This window comes from Pavona decussata, unplaced genomic scaffold, assembly GCF_977016875.1.
Source record: "Pavona decussata unplaced genomic scaffold, jaPavDecu1.1 SCAFFOLD_134, whole genome shotgun sequence".
Lineage (NCBI taxonomy): Eukaryota > Metazoa > Cnidaria > Anthozoa > Scleractinia > Agariciidae > Pavona > Pavona decussata.
In genome coordinates this window covers 4,172,791-4,191,461 of record NW_028145547.1, presented here as the reverse complement: position 1 = coordinate 4,191,461, position 18,671 = coordinate 4,172,791, and the positions used below count along the sequence as shown (strand labels likewise).

The following is an 18,671-nucleotide window of genomic DNA, read 5'->3' as shown; positions in this document are numbered from 1 at the left end:
CCTGAATTTTGGTCTTTGGCGAAATATTGTTAAATTCGCCATATTCATCGAATTTGCTACTTTACCCTTGTCTTCAGCTCATTTGCCTGAATTTTGGTCTTTGGCGAAATATCGTCAAATTCGCCATATTTGCCAAATTCACCATATTCGTCGAATTCACCACTTTGTTGGTACCCTTGTCTTGAGCTCATTTGCTTGCATTTGGTCTTTGGCGAAATATTCATTTGTCAACTTTGTCATTTTTGTCAAATTTGTCGCATTCGTCAAATTCACCGCTTTGTTGGTGCCCTTCTCTTGATCAAGCTTATTCACCTGAATTTTGATCTTTGGCAAAATATCATCAAATTGTGCAGTTACAGAAAATATCCATACTCCCCCCCCCCCCCCCCACAGAAGGTCAATGGAAATTCCGAGGGGGAGGGGGGCTAATAGACGGAAATTTCCTAGGGGTTGGGGTGTGTTCCTATGAAGAATTTCTCCACAGGGTAAGGAAATTTACAAAAAAATCGTAAGCGAGGCGCAAAGTTGGCTGACAAGAGTTTTCAGTCGCCGCTGCGGAAAAATAATTATAATCCAGCACAAAAGCAGCACAAACGATGAATCATTCTGGAAAGTCATTTTAGTAGACGTGTTGTCTGGTTAATCCTTCTGATAAGCGAAAGTAGTGCGTGACAGGTATTTTTCTTTGAAGTTCGACTTCGCGGCGCGATCAATCAGGCTTGTACTAATGCCATGCAGCGCTGTGACTTCACAATCGTTTGACATAAAACATTGAAAACACAAACTTCTTTTCTTTCTCAAATTCATTTTATTCACGAACTCAGTACAGAGATAAGTATTAAGTGCCGAGACATGAATCCACGGACTAATCAATTTTGAAGTTTTGAAAGGAGAACCTTTTGAAACTGTTTACAAATTGAAGGCGGCTTTCAATTCTTGTGCATGTAGCCAGTTTTCGACTGGGTTTTCAAAGTTCTTCAAATTCTACTTATATACATAGCGGTTTCTTCGCGGTAATAGCAAACGTTTTTCTGTGGAGGTCATTACGAAAATGGAATTTGCAAAGGCCGTCATTTTTAGGTGAAAAAGAAAAGTTGTAACGTGATAGAGATTATATAATTTCTTAAGCGCTCGACAAAGTTATAAACGTAAACTACGCAACAACAAAGAATTTAAAAACCATGTTTTATTGACGTAAAAGATCGACCATTTTAGATTTTTTTCCAATTTTTTTGGATATAAGCAAAATGATAAACAAGTAATATAGCGAAGTGTTGTAACTAGTTGAACTAGAGCAGTCGACGTTGCTTCAATAATACAAAAATTGATCATAATAGTGTGAGTCGTCAATTTTCTTAGTCTAAATAGATTTTGAACTTCCGAGGGGTTCAGGAAGGGGGGTTATAATAATCGGGATATTCCGGAGGGGTGGGGGGGTCATCATAAACCCTCTGGAACGGAAATTCCGAGGGGGTGGGGGGTTAAAATAAAAAAACCTTCCGTGGGGGGGTATGGATATTTTCTGGAACTGCACATTCCCCATATTTGCCAAATTCGCTGTATTCGTCAAATTCGCCACTTTGTTGGTGCCCTTGTCTTGAGCTCATTCGCCTGAATTTTGGTCTTTGGCAAAATATCATCAAATTCACCATATTTGCCAAATTTGCTGTATTCCTGAGCTTTGCCACTTCGTTGGTACCCTTGTCTTGAGTTCATTCGCCTGAATTTTGGTCTTTGGCGAAATATCATCAAATTCGCCATTTTCGTCATTGCCTGCATTTCTGGACATATCTTGTCGGAATCAGTCTTTTGGGTAATTTCTTCGCGAAGAAGCTAGTTAAGGTTTCAGGTTTTCTTTTGCAGTTTTAGCTGCAAATTTTGGATTTGCCGCTGGCTAAAAATTTGCTGATGCCTGCTCCACAGGTTTCTAGATTTTTGCAATAATAAAATTTGCTTTGTGATAATATATTTTGTCTTTGTCCATGTCAGAAACAGTCTTTTGGGTAATTTATTTGCGAAGAAGGTTTCAAGTTTAATCTTTTGCAGTTTTAGCTGCAAATTTAGGATTTGCCGCTTGTTGTGAACCAGAAATACACGGCTTAAGACCATTTCCATGGAAACTAACAGCACTGATAAAAAAATGTTCAATCCTGCTGAGAAAATTGCCATGGAAATTTTTAAATTAAAGTGGCTTGAGCCATCTTAGTTATCTTGTTTCTTGTTGCTAACATTCATTGATGACATGTTCGATGGAAATATAGGGCAGTGTTAGTCGAATGTCACAACTTCACCTCTCACTTGTGGATGGAACTTTCCACTGATATGTAGTTCTAAGAACCTGTGAGTACAATTAAGCCACTTTTGCAAAATATTCCTCTGAACTTGGTCGCATGTTGCGATAAGTGCTCAAAGTTTAATAGATAAACTTAAAAAAAATACACATTTCTAATTATAATACTTGTACTTCTAAAAATAACAACATACCAGTTTTACATAGCACATTGATCGGTTGCAAAGATATTTGACTCTTTTATCTTTCTCCTTGTCTTTGGGAAGGCATTCGAGAGCAGATGTGAATAGCTGACAAGCTTTCTCATATCTACCTTCTTGAAATTCTACCTTTCCTCTGTTGTTGTAACTCTCTCCTTTTTCAATGGAATCCTAAAGTATACAAACAAACAACACAATAAATTAACAAATATAAATTAAGGAATTAAGAAGTTCACACTCCTCTGAACTACTGTATAATATAGTCAGTAATTCTCCATCTGACTTTCAATTTCTTACCAGTAGAGTAGAAGATCCATTGGCAGGGTCTGCACTGCCTAAAAGTAAAATTATTGAAAAGATCATACAATTAGTTACCTTTAATTAATTTTTTGTAACTATATATAGCTATATACTTTTAGGTGTTTCAATCTACTAACTGTATACACTGTGACTCAGGATAGTGAATCAGCTGGTAGGTCAAAATTTTGAGAAAATGTTTTTCTTGCTGGCTGAGCTAGCAAAAGAGGCAAGAAATGAAGTTCTCACACACTGAATGGGGGGCTGGGTATGAGTCAGGATTCAGTTTTTGTTTTCTTGCCATACGAAGCAACAGCTTCCTCCCCTGCCAGTCTATCACTGAGTCTGTAATCTTTGTGGAGTTGTCGAGTTGTCAATAAATGCTGTTGCATTCTTGTGTCAGGCAGACAAATGGCAGTGCACATGTATGAGAAATTCTAAATTTCTGTTATACCACTTGGGTTGCTTCATGGACATTAACCAATAAATTAACATCACACTGTTTGAAGTGTTGTCATTTCAACATATTTTAGAATTAATTTGGATTCTTTGCATTGTACTGATTTTGCAAAGTATGATTATACTGTTACTGGTATAAATCTAAGGTTTTTGCTATAGGATAAATATACCCTCAGTAGCAAACTTCCCAAAATTGACTATATTAATATTTTGACTTGAAGAACAGACAGTTTGGAGGGGTTTGGTGTCATCACCGTGTGCTTGTAAACATTGGCTTGTATCAGTAGAAACAAAAGTACCAGTAATGTTTTTTCTAATTAATCCCACAATAACCATGATAACTTACCAAAACCTTGAAGGAAATCATAATTATGAAAAAAAAAATGCAGACTGGTTCGATTCCTGGTCTGCACCAACACTCAGATTCTTAAAATAACTGAGGATCTTAATCTAAAAAGCTGCCTTAAGGAGGATTCAGCCTTCTTATCTAACACCAATTTGGGTTCCTGAGCCTAAAACTTGCGTAGATATCGAAAAGAATTATTACTTAATTAACCGCTTGTAATTTAACAGAAAATTCTGTGGGGGCATTTTAAAGATATCTTGATTTATGCAAAGTAGGAACTTTTTCATTCATCTGCGCCTTATTTTCACTGTTTTTAAACATAAATCTCTTGAAATCGGAGACACCAGTGAAGCTCAATATACGTACCTTTAGAATATTTTGCTACAAGGAAAGACCCTTTAACATAAAGGACAAAGTGTCAAGTTTTATTTTGCCAGAGATATTGGTGAAAAATGCTGGAATAAACAAAATCACCCCATAAAAAATTGATTCATTATTTACTTGAAAACGCTCTTACAGATTTTTTTCTGATTTCGCCTACAAGTTGTCTAGATTGTGTAGTTTAAATCCCTAAAGTTTTGTCATAAAGTGTCTGACTTAAGATTTCGAGATAATTGGCAATGTTCAAAATGAGAGGCTATGCGCTTCCGTAGCTATGGTAATAGCTGTTGCCTTGGAAACCGATGAGAAAATTAACTTTGATCATATGTTGAAATGATGATGTAGTACATGAAGGAGATCAAAGTTTATCTTGTATGCGAGATTGTAATTACAAAACTTCCACCCTAAGTCCAAAAAAACTGCCTCGAGCCTCCTTAATTTGCTCTGATATCTGCAGATGGTAAGACTTTCTAGTCTTCTCGGACAAGGATTGAAAAACCATAGGTGATCCAGAGAGTGTCTAGCTCACACCACATACTTTCACTGATCAGTCTCTTGTGGGACGTGAAAGAACTACTGGCCGGGGATGTCACAAATCTGATCTCTAGCAGTGACCACCCCTGGTGTCTGTCTGATGATTGTTCATTCAATTTATCCTGTTTACCAATTTATTATAAAAAACAGGTAGGACCTTAATTGTGATCCATAGAAATTAGAAACCGGCATTAGTGAGGCCAGGGACTCACACAGCCTGCATGCATGCACCGGTGAGTCCCACACACAGGAGTGTAAATATATAAGTCACACCCAGGAGTTTGAGTCCCACACTCATCAGTGTATATGAATAATTGCAGTACGTACATGTACTGTAAGAACAACATGTACATGCATATATAAAAGAGCTTGATATTTTATTAGTTACTTTCAGTCTTTTATACATACAAATCATGAATTAAACTTTGTGCAGGGGGCAATTCTTAAATTTGAGCTCATAGATCTGTCTGTCGTTCCCTTTGCGTCATTTTTTTCCACTAGTGCATCATCAAATTGAATTAAGCTCTCTCTGGACCAATTTTGACTCTGATCAATTGGTGCTGGACACCAACTGTTAAGATGATTTCTCTATGGAGTCAAGATGTTATTTTGTACTGAAAAGCCCCTTTCACAGCTGGTAGTCATTGTGTACATTCGATGTCAGGGCAAGCTGAGCAAGTGTGAGGAGACCAGCATGTCGATTTAACAACATGTTTTTGGCACTGCATGGGCTTCCTTGCTCATTCGGTTTGATTTCCTTAAGACTCCATGCAGACTTTACAAATATACATACATAATTTCTTTTCTTCGCATATTGACCAGCCACGCATATGTTTTGAGTCACAGCAAGAAAAATCTTCCTTCCTTAGATTTAGCTTGTTCTAATTCTACATCCTTCTCTTAATGGCAGTTGCTGCTTCTCGTTCTTGATGTCGAATCGCTTCGGGCCATTTTGCAAATTAAAAAGAGCTATGTTTGCCCTCCAGGGGTTAAAATTTTTTTGCGTCTAGTGTGAAGCACATAGACACTATTGAAGAGTGAAAGAAAATTCAATAAGCACTTCATATAACCGCAAAATATGGCCAGATTGACTCATACTTTTAAAACTGTGATATACTGGAAAACTAATTATAAAGAAATTCATCATAAAGGTCAAAAAAAGCAAATTTCACTCACCAGTCGCAGTCGCCAAAAGTGGAACAAAAGTTGCCTCCCCTGAATGGAGGTTCCCCCTTAGTGTCCCAAAGAGGAGGTTTCACTTTTATTATCTTTATTTATTTTTTTTATAATATGCAAATGAATTGACCATAAGTGTATCACTCCTTACCTTAGAACCAGGAGAGTTTCTTGTGCCACGCATTTGACACCTCTATTCAGGGGACACCTTCCCTCAGGGCAGGACATAAAATTTGGTCCCAAAAAAAAATTTTTATATAATCTTTGTATCCATTACCTCTATTGAAGGGGCACCTCTATTCAGAGGAAAGGAACACTTTTTCTGGGTCCCAATGGCAAAGCCTGGTTTCAACCTCCATTAAGGGGACACTTTTACCACCGAAAATGTGACTGACGGCCACAGAACGTTGGCAATTTAAGATTAAGTGAACACTAATCAAATACCAGCTATCAAAAAGCTGCGAATTAACACAGCAAGTGAAGCAGTTTGTGTAGCTGAAGAGCTGATGGATTGAATATGCAATGTTTACAGGACACGAGCAATAATAATAATTATCAGACCTTACGCTAGGAGCATGCAACAATTTACAGGAAATGTCTACACTAAGACTTAAACAGTCTAACATCACTATTTTTTTTGTCCACTTACTGCTTTGTAGAGTCTGAGAGAATCTTACCAACACAGCTATTTATTAATAAGCAAGTACAGTGTGTATGTTATATAACAAGTTGTTCCAGTTCCAATCGCAGAACAAAACATGTTTTGTAAAATAACGCTGACCATGAACAATGAGCCTGTAATGGCGTTTGCTTTATGATCATGCTCCAATCTACCCTTGATAAATATTTTTGAAGGTTTTCATAAATAGAGAGGAAAAGTCATCAAGCCATGATCGTAATACTGAGAAAAGATTGTGTCCATTAAGTGATGCATCTGGGACTAAAGTTGTGCTTCTTTTAGGAAATTTATGAGTCTGAGATGCGGGATGCAGAGGTAGATGGATCATTGTGTTTTGAACTTTCCATACTTTTGCCTGTTTTGCAAACCAGCCATGAACTGCTACTAAAAATAGTTCACGAGAAAAAAATACAGGGAAATGTATGGAAAGTCCAAAACATGACTGGATGCTTTCTGGCACAGCTACATCCCTCCAATTTTTTTTTCTTAAAATCCTTTTCCTAGTGCCAAAAGTTTCCAATTGATGAATTTTTCAGAAGCGATGCTTTAAGCCGCGGCCACACGAGCGATTTTTTGGTCGCGCAGGTGATGCGATTTTTTCAAATTTTGTCGCGTCGCCAGCGCGAGAGGGTGGCTACACGAGTGACAAATTCTAGGAAGTTTGGCGACAAATTGAAAGCCGTATGAATCGCATACTTCAAGAGACCTGGCGCTATAAACAGACCGAAGGCAGACGGCCCTTTTGGACCGTCCGAAACGAGGATATTGTTTTTCGCCTTTTTGCAATTTCTTCTTGACGATAACAAGCAAGCGAAGGAAGAAGAAAATTAAGAAAAGGTCAGGGTGGGTCCGTTCGTGGCTCGCAAAGAGAAAGGAACAAGGATTTTACCGTCAACTTCTGGCGGAAATTTCAGTCGTTGATATCCCGGCGCTTCCCGAGCTATTGCGGATGACGAGGCTTAGTTGCAGGGTGGCTACACAGGCGCTATCTCTACGATTTTGTCGCGAAAATTTCAATTCTGGCGACTTTTTTCTTGCGATTTTTTCACCTCTTGCGTTGCAAGTTCGAGGGTGGCTACACGTGCGATTTTCATCTTGCGTTGGCAACACGACAAAATTTGGAAAAATCGCATCACCTGCGCGTGCGCGAGCAAAAACTCGCTCGTGTGGCTGTGGCTTTATGAAAATTATTCAGTTGTCAACGAATTTCCGTACGAACACTATTAGCCTACTCGTCAAAATGGCGTCGAAAACCGTGATAAGGCCTATTGAAACACCTTACATGTACAGGGGGACCCAACCACCAAATCTTTCCAGATACATCAGAAGTACCTAAAATGGATTTCTGCATAATTTACAGACCTGTTTAGTTAATTTGGAGTTGCCCTAAAAATATTAATCTGTTCGGATGTCTTAGGGGAACTTTGGTCGTTCCAAAAGTTTGAGGAGACTATTTTGTCTCATCCAAAAGTTTTAGCTATCCTGATGGGTTTCGCCGAAAGTTCGAGGACACCTAATAGCCATATTTCCATTAGAAAATTTCAGGGGACGTTTTCTCTCTATAAGTGTGACTATGAAAATTTAGCGAGAATCTTAGGGAATTTTAATGCTCATTTGAATATGATAGGGGTATATAAACCTATTCATCCGAAAAAGTTAGGGGATGAAATTATACGCTCTGTCAGACCTAACTTTTAATAGACCGGTATACCACAGGCGTCCCAAGCTCATGTTTGGAGAAAGCGAAAAATTAATTTAATCTATTTATTCATATATACGTCACGGCTGTGTGAGTTGGAACGTGACCTTTCATCTTACGCGGTGTTAGGTTACATGAGAACCGTTGAGAATTTGAGCGCTTTATAAGACGTTGTATGGGGAATAAAATATCCTTCATTTAGAAGGCTAAGTACTTTAAAATATCCTCATTTTTTACCTAAGATGATTATAAAAAACTCACCTCTTGTGTGTCCATTGTGCTTTTTTGTTATTTTCGCTGTTTTGGGCTTTTTATGCCACCACTGTTCTCCCCTTCATAAGAAGGAGTCCGTCTTATGAAGGGGAGAACAGTGGTGGCATAAAAAGCCCAAATCATCTTACGTAAAAAATGAGGATATAATTTTTAAAGTACTTAGCCTTCTAAATGAACGATATTTTATTCCCCATACAACGTCTTATAAACCGCTCAAATTCTCAACGGTTCTCATGTAACCTTACACCGCGTAAGATGAAAGGTCACGTTCCAACTCACACAGCCGTGACGCATATATGAATAAATAGATAATTAATTTTTCGCTTTCTCTAAACGTGAGCTTGGGACGCCTATGGGTATACGTATACTACTTATAATTAGGAAAATAAAAGACATATTCATGCACATATCTCAATTCTTCACCGAAAATTTAAACATTTTTTAGAATAGTTACGACGGACGAAAATTATAGCGGACCAAAACACCATCCGAAAATTATGGGAGTTATAAAACGTGAGCACATTATTTCCGAAAATTCTAGGGCAACTTGATGGTTTTCCGAAAAACCTCGAAAAGTCTAGGGCATAGCTAGGCGAAAAATTTAGAAATTTTTAGGGGACCATCCATCCAAACAGATATTCTACCGAAATATTCCGTTGGGTGCCCTTGCATGTAAAACCGACTGGCATTCATTTTACTTTTTAAGCCAACATTTAAGTAAAAGAATCCGGAAAAAATTGACGTAACAATGGATGAACGAACAAGGCATCATTTGTTGTATTTGATTTCACTGTTCAAATATCGAGAAGCTCACAAATTTAAAAATCCCCACTTTCACATCCAGTTTCACTTTCACTTTACCGTAGTCTTTCCCCGGTTTAGTAAATTTAATACCGTACCCTGTAAAATAATCTTAGCACTGGACTTTAAAGCACCATTCTAGTCCCCTTTGGGCGGTAAAATGTTGTGGTGGGAAGTTCCAAAAGGGAATGATGTCTGTAAAGAAGAACAAATTAATAACCGTTCATATCCCACCAAAATTAACAGAGCTGTCACTTGAAACTTCCCTATAAGCTTACTGAGTATAAGATTAATCAACCTGATTTTCCTCAGATTTGCTTACCTTCTGCCAGTTTACGCTCATAATTCTTCAGATCGTCAGCTAGATCTTTCCTTCCAACATTTTCGAGACACTGTATGAGGAATTCAAGATGATTCGGCGCTATAACTGTCCTCTGCTCGAGCTCCAAGAAAAGCGCCTCCGAGGTACGGATTTTCTCTCTGTCTCCGTCTGGAATACAGTCTGCACACAAAAACTTCAACTTAGTGAATTTCTCCTCATCTAACTTCACAGCGATTTCAGACAATTTTAGCCTGAAAGTAGTCAAAGTACACTTAGATGCCATTGCCGACTGAGAACATTAGTGTACTTCGCATGATTCCAAGAAATCTACTCCTGGAACTTTCTCGGAATCCGCAACCCCAGGGAACCCAGTAACACCTGGTGGAACGTTCGCTACGTCACTGCCATGCGGCCAGGAACGTGGGCTCAGGCGCTCGAGCCCAAAAATGACTTAGTTTCCGTAAGAGTTAAAGTTTTGTTATCCAGTTTTATATGTTTAAAAACTAAAAAAACATCGCGGTAAGCTAAAACACAGACCTAATTTTTGCGCTTTTTAAAACAAAATCTTATACACCCCTCATCTAATAGCCAAAAGATTTAAGGGGTGTACACAGTTTTCAACCTTGTTCCTTGAGGAAACGTACGTCCTCCAGCCTTTCGTGACTGGCATTCAGGAAGTCACGAAAGGCCAATTGAGCAGCTCGAGGTCGTTTTTCCCCAAGAGAACAAGTTTTAAAAACTGTGTAGCACATGCACAGACGTGTGCCATAGCCTGAAGAAAAGGCAGTATCTTTTCATGGATCTTTCGGACGAGAAACGAGTGCACACTTCTCGCCTTAAAAACGCATTACAAAATAAGGCTAAAAGGATTTTTTTTCCATTTTTTAGCTGTTTGCGTTCGTCGTAGAAAGAACGCACTCCTAATTTCTTTTGGAGTCAAGATTGTATGGGAAAATGCATGAATGGATCTTAAGTCGCGTATCTGGCATCTTCCACAAATTTTGCAGGGGCGGATGACATCATCACCAAATTGGCAAAGGAGAGAGAGTCTGGGATCGAGATCATTGAACGCAACGGCTCTAATCTTTGATTATTACTATTTTTAACACGTTAGGAAGGCAGGCAACCTTTTTTTTTTTTACAAATATACAGGAAATGACCAGTTCAACAGGGACCTTTATTTACATTAAATATAAAGGTTAACAATAAGGACGTAGTTTAAAATTGCCAACTAAAAAGGATAGAACAAAAAACGTTGAATTTTTTTAAAGAAGTTCGCTGGAGCTTTTTTGAATTCAGAGGGATTTTTCATAGATCGATGTTATGAAAATTAACTCGTAGCGAGGCGCTCGGCTTACCACCACATAACTTTCAGGATTCGGTATCAATCTGGAAAATAGTGAGTAACCCATTCATTCCCGTGCCACCCCAGACCACCTATGAAAGACAAGCCTTCTTGTGTCATTTGTGGCGTCATCAGTTTTAACGACCAAAGGCGCTTTTGATAGTCAGCCAATGTAGTGGGATGAGATCTTTCAAACCATGTCTATACTATATATGCCTAAATTAGAACGATCGGACGAATCAGGCTCACATTATATATTTATCCATATGTAACTTTTGAATGCAGGGGACCATTCGACGCACAGATAGCCTGTTCTGGATACTTTTTCGTTGCCGGATCTCTTGTAGTAGAAATGCACGTGCCAGTATCGGCCAACGCATTTGTTTTTAAGCTCTTACTTTAGTTAGTTGCATATCGTAAAATTACCCCCACCCACCCCCCCCCCCAAAAAAAAAGGCAAAAAGAAGCTAGGCTCCTATACTAGTATAAGTAAGCCCCCAAGTGCTTATACCCGGGAATTGCCCTCGAATGTAAAATAAACCAAAACAAATTGCACATTCTAATCCTGACAGTATGAACTATAAAATGGTATGACGTTTACAGTATGTATGGTACTCCATTTTCAATAAAGTTTATTCTTGTTGTGTTGCGTCTGCTCAATGGGTTAGACGCCAGCAAATGAGGAAATTAAGGAAAAGCAACGGCACTGAGCACGAAAAAAATTATAGAGTGAATACTGATATGACACGAAACATATTTTAAGTTCACAAAACAAGTTAAAGAGATGGAAGACATAATAGGCGAGATTTTTTTTTATCACTCCTGGCATTCACTCAAGCGCATGTTGCTGAGAATGAAGTGATAACTCAGTTAGTCCAATCAAGGCAAACATTTGGCAGAAATGTTTATTTAAGGTGGCCGGACACAGTTTGCGCGCGCTTTACAGATTCTGTTAGTGATGATATTAAGCGCGCGCTAGGGTTGTGGTAAGCAAATACTATCGATCCCTCGATTTTATACGAAACGGATCTCAAATGTGAGTTTTGCTCTTAAAATACCGCAGTTTCTCGTTTGTGACTCCTTCTTCATTTATCACCGAACAAAGAAAGTGAGCACAAAGAGCTAAACCTTTTTGCACGCTTTCCATCTTTGCTGGGAAAACCTAATTAAAAGCCACGCATGCGCATTAGACCAAAAAATTGTGACTGGTTGTTGTAATGGAAATGAACTGTTTTCTAAGGAACCACTCGTCAGAATTTCGTGAAATTTGACAAAACAGTAGTTCTCTTAAAGCGTAACTCGCCTACAAACAAAAACCAAAATCTAACAGAGGGTATCTTCAAAAAGCATTAAAGTGCAAAACCAACATTTACAGGAGATCTCTCTGTTAGAATTACATGAAAGCAGCGTCACTATGTCAGTATTTTGTGAGTTTTTCTGGCTACAAAAAATGAAAAAAATCTAACGAGTGCATTGTCAAAAAATTAAGGAAAACCATTATTTCTGGACGGTTAATAGCTTGCTGCGTTGCCATGGTAACGGCACCTTGCTCAAAAAGAAGCATCAAAATTTATTCCTTCTTAGCTAATCTTGCATCTTGCTAATTTCGGGTACTCAGAAGTACGTAGTTTTCAAATAATGTTTACTAACACCTGTTTACTGGAAAACTGTGTTCGGCCATTAAGTAACCCGTAAGAACACGTTTTTCTTCCTTCAAGAGAACAACATATCAAGTACTCCTCTTACGATTAAATCTGTTGTCAAAGAGATAATAGACCGTATTCATTTCCTCTTTATGGAACTCTTTATGGAAGTAGCTTGCACACGAGCCTTAAGCGGGGGAATCCGTTTTCTCAGATGCAAAGTTTTTGGTAGATACTTTCCTTCGTAAGAGCCTCTATTACAAGCTAGATCCAGTTCAATATACGAATATGGTTTATCTGAATACTTTTTTGGCAATAAATGGGGATTTCCTCCACACACTCGAAATTTAAAGAAAGTCGAAGGTCTGAATCAAGGAGGGAAGAGACTGGTGTATAAGAAAAGGACTGCGAAAATGAACTTTCAGTGTCAGTGGCTCAAACAACTGGTAGTAGTGGCAACACAAACGAACCATCAGTCTGTGTCAATCCCTTTTTACAGCAGTCAGTTCCGCGTAAATAATCAAGAAATGAACGCCAGTTTATTCCGCAAGGTATATTATTATTATTATGATACATAAAGCCAAACGAATTCACATAAAGTTATGGCTGTGAATTTTAATCCGATGTTAGATACGACAATTCGAGACAACGGTTTAAGGGCAAGAATAATGCGCCAAAGTTGATACATGTACCCTGTACCATGGGCGCGCCTCTTATTTTCAGCATAATTTTGCGCTGTGAGAACGCTGAGAGTTTTTTAATCAGCTTGAGAACCACGTAACAGGTAGCAGCGTAGAAATACAATGGGCCAGTTATTTAAACAGAGTCTAACTTAGGCCGCGGCTCAAGACAATCAGTGGGCCTCCAAATCTGTTTATAAGTGGTTTATTTTAAGAAGATAAATAGTTTTCTAGTCTGGGATGCAAGCCTTCTTGTTACCGTCAAGAGCAGACAATGTTTAGATATGATTGTTGGCAAAATTGAAAATGGCCTAGAAAATGGTTTTGTTAAACACCGTCTAAACTGTCTTTTAATAACTGACCCAATGAATTTCGTCTTAGCGGCCATGCTACTTGGTATCACTGACATCATTGGCTAAAAATCGTCGTTAGTGTTTCGTCGAATGTAACATCTTTAAAGTAAAACGAGAGACGTAAACATTTGCTTAGTAAACTGCATGCAGCTACCGATAAAGGCAGTAAAACTAGTAACAATCAAAGATTAGGGAGTGCATTCAGTGATCTCGACCCAGGCTCTCTCTCCTTTGCCAAGTTGGTGATGATGTCATCCGCCCCTGTAAAATCTGCGGGGGATGCCAGATACGCGTCCCAAGATCCATTCATTGTCCCATACAATCTCGATTCCAAACGCAATTAGAAGTGTGTTCTTTCTACGTAGAACGCAACAAGGGCGACTAACGTGCAACCAGCACTATAAATTTTGAAATACTCTGTATCTTTGATTTGAAGGTGAAGAGCAAACTTCGACAACAATCTTAAAAAAATTCTTCCTATCTTAAAAGAGTTTTTCTGCGCAAAAAAAAGGAGGATTGTTGGAACTAATTTACTGAATTTTTGTGTGAATGTGATAAAAAAGAACTATTCACTAAATTAAAACTTTTGTTTCCTAAATACAAAAAAGCTTTAAAATCCCTCCGCCATGCAATTACTTCTAATACATTCGCTTGGATGTTTGTTATGGCCTTATCTATTGTTGCACTACTCGTGTGAGCCGATCCGGCGATAGTGCACCTGGCAAATGAAATATTTACCCTTCTTGTTTTGTCTCCTTGTGTATCACTCAAAAGTGCCGAGACGAAAGCGGTTTACTTTAGTATTCTTTACTAAGCCGTCTACTCTCGAAAATCAAACGTTCGAAATGAAACGTAGTAAGCCAAAATATTAGTCCAAAGTTTCTTCAATTTACAATACTGTCTTCATTTTGTTGATAATTTCCCGGTCTTAATTTATTAAGCCCCAATTCAAAGGTCGCGCGTTCAAAGCAATTTGGTTTAAAGATAAGAATCTGTAATCTGCATTCTGGTGGATTCACTTCCCAAAGTTACTGTTAAGTGTCCCACTTGCTGTAAGTGCGGCTGAATTGCTTCGATATTTGCCAGGCTCCTGGAGTTTTAATTTATTGCAATGACGCGACTAAATGCCACAAATAAATCGGCCCTAAGGGTTGGCAGAAATGTAACAAGAATCAGGTTAATATTGGAAGACATTGAAACTGATTAAAAACGACCACAAGTTTTACAGGTTAACTGTATCGATATATGTGGTAAACCAAGCGACAAAGCTTAGAGATTTTCTGTCGTTGTAGTCAATGGCAACATCTTTTCTGCGTTTTCTTTCTCGCTGGTTTGCACATCCGTTTTAATCTCTCGCGAATCAGCGCACGCTAGCATCGCGTCTTTTTCCTGCAGCCTACTCGACCTGGTTCTTCGTGTTGTGCTTTGCGATACTGAGCTCTTATTCCTCCTCTCACGCGTAGACAGAACAGATTTGAAGCCTCTTCTGTAATTCTCGTTGAAAATCACGTAAATGTAAGGGTTAATGGCTGAATTGGCGTGCCCCAGGTACAGCGTGAGGAAATCCATTTCGTACGGCAATCCGCAAACGTAGCGATCCGATTCCGCGAACATCACAAACATTCGCACGTACAATGGCAGCCAGGATAATGCGAACACGATCACCACTGTTACCAGCATTTTCAAGACTTTCCTGTTGGTTTTGTCCTTGTTTTCTTGGTTCAAACTCAGCTGTTGGCCCGGTGCCCGTCTTCGCCACAGTTTTAACATGATAACTGTGTAAAGGAATGCGATAACAGCCAAGGGAAGGGCGTACAGAAGGACAAAAAGGGCAATGGTGTAATCGCGCGGGGCGGTGGCTTCGTCGAAAGGCGCACCCCAGTGTTCCACGCACTGGCCATGGCCTTTCTTCCCGGCGGTTGTTAAAACGTAAAGCTGAGGGCCTGCAACGACAATCGACGACATCCACGACGCTCCAATGATACCTTTGGCAACACGGAATGTGATGACGCGTTTTAAAGGCCTGAAAATGGCGAAGAAGCGATCAAAGGCGATCGCGCAAAGCGTGAAGACCGAGACAGTTATGGAGACCGACTGCGCAAAGTTCAGGAGCTTGCAAAGGGTCTCTCCTATCCACCCTCCAACAGCCCACACATCCAAACCGCGGAAAATCCAGTACAGCGTTGGCAGCATGTTGAACACTGTGGTCAGAAGATCCGCCAAGGCCATGTTAATGATGAGATAGTTGGTTATCGTTCGCATTCGTCGGTTTTTATGCACCACACGCACCACCATCACGTTACCGAACAGAGAAAGAAGAATAACCAGGATGTAAGCAGCCGCTTTAACGCCCTTTACGTACTTGTTAGTGTTTGGTTCCGGGCAAGACGTCGAATCTGTATACGCCGCTACAGGAACGCCACCTGATAAAGTTTCGTTAAACATGTCAAACTAGGGTTAGAGTCGGTAAAAAGAGATCGAGAAAGAAGCGGCGCTTGGCAGACAACAACCACCGAGACTGTAACTTGGTGAGCTTTTACGCTAGATAATTAAGTAGCGGTCACTTTTTGAGAGCACCAGACCTCTTTTATCTAGCTTATTAAATCCCCTTGAAAGTGCATGCAGACGCGATGTCTGCCGAAGTGGTTTTTAGGGTTGGCGCTTTGTAGAAAAGCAATTGAAACAAAACAAGCATTTATCGGGAAAAAAGTTAAAACTGCAGCTATTTATGTTCTTCATGTGTTGACAGAAGCAGTGTTTTAAAATGCAAATTCCTGCTTTGATGAACGTTGTGATTTAGGTGTAAATTAAGTTAAGGCGCTTTTCTGATTCAATGTAAATTCTGTGACATGCTTGACAATTTTGGAAAATGATTGCGGATATCGGCTTCCCATCTCGGAACTTTGTTTCAATAGATTTAGATAAACATAATCATAAAATAATCCAGGTTGTAATCTTTCGAGGATTTTTATTACTTCTTACTTAACATTGGCGAACGTAAAAACCTCAAACCTGCAAAACGTCAATGGAAGCCTAAACCTTCGCCTTTCCAATTGTGAAAGTATAACAAGAATGATTTATCGCACATTAAATATGTGAAACTTGGTTCAGAGCACTGAATGGGAACGTAGGTTTCTACAAAATCCACGTATTATTAACTTCGAAAAATCAGTTTTTAATTGACAGATATAACATCGAAAAAAAAACAATTCACTCAAGAGGAAACACGAAAGATGACATTGGTTTGATTACCGCTAAACTCGTGTACTTTCCAAAAACTGATAGCAGATAAAACACCTGTTTGGCATCAACAATCTGTCTTCGAGTTTAAACAACTCGTAGTATTCCAATCCTTTCGAAGCTAATATGAATCGAAGAATTCTTTGAAATCCATAAACGTCGGCCCAAAAGCAGGAATATGACAGCATTCATTTCTCAGCAACCGAAGTCAACTGAAAACCATTTGAATTTTTTTTTTTATATATATATATATACCAAAGGTTTTGTTATGAATAAAGTAAGATTGATGGATTCTTGATTAAAAGAAAAGTTTGTTTGCCCGTGGGCCACTAGAATTTTCCTTATTTCCCCCTATGCAGTTTGTGGCCCTTTTGTTGATAACAGAAAAAAATAAAGTAACATTTTGTTAAGCGCGATAAATTAACTGACGTCTCGAGGTTAAAATCTTTCAAATAACTCACAATTCAATTTTACACGTCTAAATTGTAAGTTTGTGGATCAGTGAAATCCGTCCGAGTTGCGTCAGGCCATTCAAAATTAAAGACGGAAGTTGAGGAGTGTTTTCATGTGGTAATCTTTGTTTTCCAATAACCTGCAAAATGAAATCAGCTTTTATTTCTTAACAGCAAAGTCTAAATTTTACCTGTAAGCCTTTCGAGATTCACAAAAGCCACAGGACTTAAGCATATTCCTTCATCAAAAAAGCGGAAATCCTCATTAGTAGGCCAAACGAATGTTTCAGTGCAATAACACGGCTAAAATAAAATCCTTAACCCTAATTTAAGAAAGAGAAACACAAATTAATTTTATGACAGATGAGAAAGCCTCATCCCAAAAGAGGTATAAGAGACAAATATCTGTCGTCTGCCTAACTTTGGGAACAATGAAGGAACATTGGACTTGAACAAGTATCGAGGGCACAGAAAGCTTGGCAATGAGCAACATTAGACACTGGACTTGGCGCCTAATTTTAAGTCAATCAGCACGACTCTTGTTACGTGGGATGCCTGTGCAGCCCACGTTATAAAATGGGAGCCGTTTGTATCCACAAATGCGCATCTTTCAATTATTAACTCGTTTTAGATGTATCAAATTCAGTTTTCTCCTAGAGGGGATCTTTTTGTCTCCTATTCTTGGTTTTCACGTGACGTCACCAAATTCTAGAATTCAAAACTGGGAGGCCTACAAAATTTTTACCTTCATTCAAGGAAAGATTACCTAAAAGTATGTCTGTTCACAATTTCTTAGCTCGATGTCGTGCTTCCTTTTGAAAATAGAACAGTTTCAATTTCCGAGTTTCCATCGTGCGTGACATCAGGAGGACGGCCGTGACAGAGCTTTTCCGTATCTTAAAAATGACTCTTCGGGTGATTTTCAGCACTCTAAACAATTTAAGTTTGAGGAGAAATATTAATCTAAACATTCGAAAATTCACAAGGGCAAACAAACATCTTTTCTGGCAAAAGTGAACTCCAGATGTTTTTTCCTATTTCCGGCCGCCATGTTTGTGCCCCTCAGAGGGACACAAACATGGCGTCTCCATACTAAGCTCTATAAATTTATGTGGAACATTTTTCAAATAACTCAAGTACGGAATGCCGCACAGGCCTGACACTCGGACAGATGCCTTATTTATTTACCCTCTATACCATGTCAATTTCTTGACTTCATTCATGGAATGGTTTCGATTTTTTTTTTCAATGGCGTGACAGTGAAAACCGAGAATTGTCCTTATTGTCTTTAACAAAAACGGTCCAATCAGAATGCAATATCTTAGTGTAGGTCAGGAGGGATCGGAGGGGAGTTAATTACTATTGTGATTATTCAGGTCCTAGTGGTCTCTCGGTGGAACTGAAAAGGCTTGACTTTAGTGGCGTGGCCATATTGTTTTAATGTTTTAGATTCCAATGTGCCGTTTTCGTAAAGAAAATTAACCCTTTTGAAGCGGTAAAT

At 38.9% G+C, this 18,671-nt stretch overlaps 2 protein-coding genes across 3 annotated transcripts in view; both read right to left on the bottom strand.

Annotated features, from left to right (window-relative positions):
* LOC146467838 (uncharacterized) overlaps window positions 1-9,799 on the bottom strand; it is a 34,029-nt gene extending 24,230 nt beyond the window's left edge. For both annotated transcript variants that reach the window (XM_085125285.1, XM_085125286.1), the window contains exons 1-3: window positions 9,458-9,799; window positions 2,788-2,825; window positions 2,485-2,661 (exon numbers count right to left, since the gene is read on the bottom strand). In XM_085125285.1, the coding sequence (XP_084981411.1) occupies window positions 2,485-2,661; window positions 2,788-2,825; window positions 9,458-9,740 (498 nt within the window). In that variant the 5' untranslated portion in view covers window positions 9,741-9,799. The remainder of the gene's footprint in view (window positions 1-2,484; window positions 2,662-2,787; window positions 2,826-9,457) is intronic.
* Window positions 9,800-12,977: 3,178 nt separating this feature from the next.
* On the bottom strand, window positions 12,978-17,701 carry LOC146467837 (substance-P receptor-like). Its single transcript, XM_085125282.1, has one exon. It carries the CDS (start codon window positions 15,921-15,923, stop codon window positions 14,748-14,750), a length of 1,176 nt encoding a protein of 391 aa, XP_084981408.1. The 5' UTR covers window positions 15,924-17,701; the 3' UTR covers window positions 12,978-14,747.
* Between the last annotated feature and the right edge of the window lie 970 nt (window positions 17,702-18,671).